The sequence below is a fragment of the Pinus tabuliformis genome, chromosome Q, assembly GCF_031772625.1.
Source record: "Pinus tabuliformis cultivar Carrire ecotype Pingquan chromosome Q, CPIR1, whole genome shotgun sequence".
NCBI lineage: Eukaryota > Viridiplantae > Streptophyta > Pinopsida > Pinales > Pinaceae > Pinus > Pinus tabuliformis.
Window position 1 is genome coordinate 1,376,401,782 of NC_142296.1, and position 3,266 is coordinate 1,376,405,047.

The 3,266-nt window shown below is 37.3% G+C and overlaps 1 protein-coding gene across 1 annotated transcript; it reads right to left on the reverse strand.

Annotated features, from left to right (window-relative positions):
- Nucleotides 1-944: 944 nt before the first annotated feature.
- Nucleotides 945-2,045, reverse strand: LOC149225048 (aldehyde oxidase GLOX-like). The gene has a single exon (XM_089388335.1). It carries the CDS (start codon nucleotides 2,043-2,045, stop codon nucleotides 945-947), a length of 1,101 nt encoding a protein of 366 aa, XP_089244461.1.
- Between the last annotated feature and the right edge of the window lie 1,221 nt (nucleotides 2,046-3,266).

Here is a 3,266-nt window from a genome sequence, read left to right on the forward strand (position 1 = left end):
CTGTTGGGGATTTTTCTGATAAAATCCCAAAAACAAAGAAAATAAACTCCACAGAGGCAATGCTCTGTTTCACCTCCACAGGATCTTTTTGCACAGGGAAGCTTAATTTTTTTTTACTGAGGAACAGAGTATTTCACCACCATAAAAAACATTTCTATTGATTAAAACAAAATGTCTGATACATATTCATCCTCTTTTACTGAGAGGGATTTACCAAAATTAATTCATTCTACAAAACTCTGTTTCCACCTGAGAATTTACTGAGCTGGGTTTACTGCTGTAAAACCCTTTTTACATTACTGCTGTAAAACAATTTTTTTACATACACAGTAAAAATTTCATTACATTCACTTATATAAAAAAAAACTCACACCATGCCTCTTTACTTCATACACTGGTCACAATAAAACCTTTCTGAAAACTTATGCGCTCCTCCCTCTGTCTTTATGCACTGCTGTGCCATATTCGCCTTCGCATTATACAATGCTTGTCTCCATTTTTTTCATTCACGTATTGCACTGTTGTGAAAACCTCAAGTCTCATGACAAAAAGTCAACCAACAAAAAATAATATACGAGCTCCCTTTTTTTGAATATTACATTGCGTAAAAAAAACAAACTTACCATGCCTTTCTTTAAATGCACCATACCTTCGACATAAAAAAACTTACGTGCTGTATATAAAAACTTCAATATTCACCTACTTTCATTAAATGTCTTCATTGAAAAAAGTCTGCAGTAAACCAAGCTTTTATTTTACTCCACGCAACATTTACTGCAGGCTCGTATGCATCTTCGGACAATCGACGGTGGAGAGCGATGGAAACAATCGAACGGTGGAGGAGAATATCGGGAGGCCTCACTTGACTGAACGATAGCACCCGAGAATGTCAGACTTGCTTACGTATGGGGAGAGCCACGCGTCTGCACCATATTGCATCGGGTTCAAATATACGGAAAATGACTTTGCCGGAAAGTGATCCGAGAAATTTCAGGTGGGTTTGGTGAACGGTTTCTGGCGATGTACGTCTGCGTTGAAATTACACATTCAACAATGTTCTCCATTGCCCAATCGGCATTGGGATCTGTGATAACCATTCTTCCACAGCTCTGGAGCGCGTCAATGAAAATCCCTGCATGTGACAAATTGTAACTGTCAACAGGAGCACCACCGCAGATCATAATTTCTGTCCTCCGAAATGCATCAGATGCGGATAGCAGCAACATCACAGATGAGGCGGTGGTGGGGTAATTTCTTGGGCCATCTGGGATTCTTGGAAAATGCATGACCACAACATTTCTTTGGTAATCAAGCAAGATGGAATCACGGTTGGCGAAGATGAAGAGATTTCCATCGGATGAGAGATGAAGAAAAGGATAGAGATTGTACAGGCTCTGCAGGTTTTGGGACACATAGGTGTCTTCTAGAAATGTCAGATTGTAAACTCCCTCACCAGGCTTCCTTGGTGGCAGGAATTCGTAGGTAAAAGCGTAGTTGCCCCCCACAACAATACTTCTACCGTGAGGAAGGATCTGGTTTGAAGCATACCATCGATCGTTCAGAAGCCCAGATCCAGGTTCACCAGCTGGATCAACCCAATCACATGTAGAAGTTTCATTAGGTACAAATTTACAAACGCTCATGTTTCCATCGCCCCATCCACCAGTGCTAACCAAAGTACCACCCGCAGCAAAGGCTCCCGATGAACACCAAGTATTAGTCCTCAGCGTCAACGGTCTCACCTTGTTTGTAGCAATGTTGTATTCTATGGAGAGCGTTGAGCAATCATGATAACCGGTTGATTTACCTATGCAAATTCCATTTGCGAGGCTTATATTAGAATCACCAAAATCTGTGTAATCGTACATCACCACTGTACCCATAATGGTGGTGGCCATATGCATCGCCGACACACCTCCATTTTCAATCACCACTTCCCATCTCCCAGGGCCAGGGCTTACCGTATCACGGCCATCTGCCCTGCAAATATTGATTACCAGAATATACACCACAAATTGAATCCAAATGCAACACTTGGACTCCATGATATCATATCCAGAAATCGGTATTGCTGTTGGTACGCTCTGCAAAGGCGAGTTCTTGAGCTGAGTTTTTATAGAGAGGTGATGTCAAATGCATAGTTGTAAGTGGTCTCCACATTCCAGCCATAGTCATCGTGGATGTATCTGCTCTTTCAACGTGGCCAACCTCAATTAAAACTCACTCTTATTTCATTTCTGGCTGGATCACAGACCACAATAAACATGGCTAGACTAACTTGGAATGAAAAATATAAGCAAAATAGCATTTCCAGAACTCAATTTTCGGAATCACAATAAACTTCTCACATTTATATTTTAAGGTGAAAATATTCTCACATTTATATTTTAAGGTGACAATAATATATTAAGGTGAGGAGTTGTTTTTAGTAGAATTTTTTGGAATTTCTCCTATAGAATTTGGCTGAAAAAAAAATTGACGTGGAATCTTGATTTGTGTTATTTAAAATGGCTTTTTGACTGTATATATAGAATCAACGCCCACCCTGAAAAGTGATTTCAATAAATTCCTGCAGGATTTTAGAGAAATTAGACGGGAAAATCCCAACAGAAAAGAATCTAAAAAGTCTCACTAAAAACAACTCATTAAGATTACAACAAACTTGTGGGGGAAATTGTGATATTAGTAAGTCTCACTAAAAACAACTCATTAAGATTACAACAAACTTGTGGGGGAAATTGTGATATTAGTTGTTTAAAGTGCGTTTTTTTAACTACATAAATGGATTCAACCCCTTTAATACTCCTTAGGCACCTACCTCTGTAGATTATACAACTCAAACTTCTAAATTTTAACAAATATATGCCACAATAATGGAAAATTTGACAAAAAAATATGCCTATGAAATCTCCAAAACTTAAAACAGGGAGACTAGGATTATATTTCTTATTTAAATATTCCACCAAAAACTAGGGAATTGCGTCATGTAAATGAAATAATTCCATCTAATTATTCTATGTTCTTCTTTTAACAGGACATAAATGTGATATATTTATGGGTTTAAAAATACATATTGAATAACAAAAAAATTATAACATCATAAAGAATTGCATCAACAACAAAAAATTACCAAATTATATAAAACAAGTAAAATTGAGTAATATCATTAAATTCATTAATACAAATTAAAACATTATTGCCAAAATCCCATTTTCAAAAACATTAAATATCACTCACCTCAAGATATATCGTGAAGTAAATTGTGA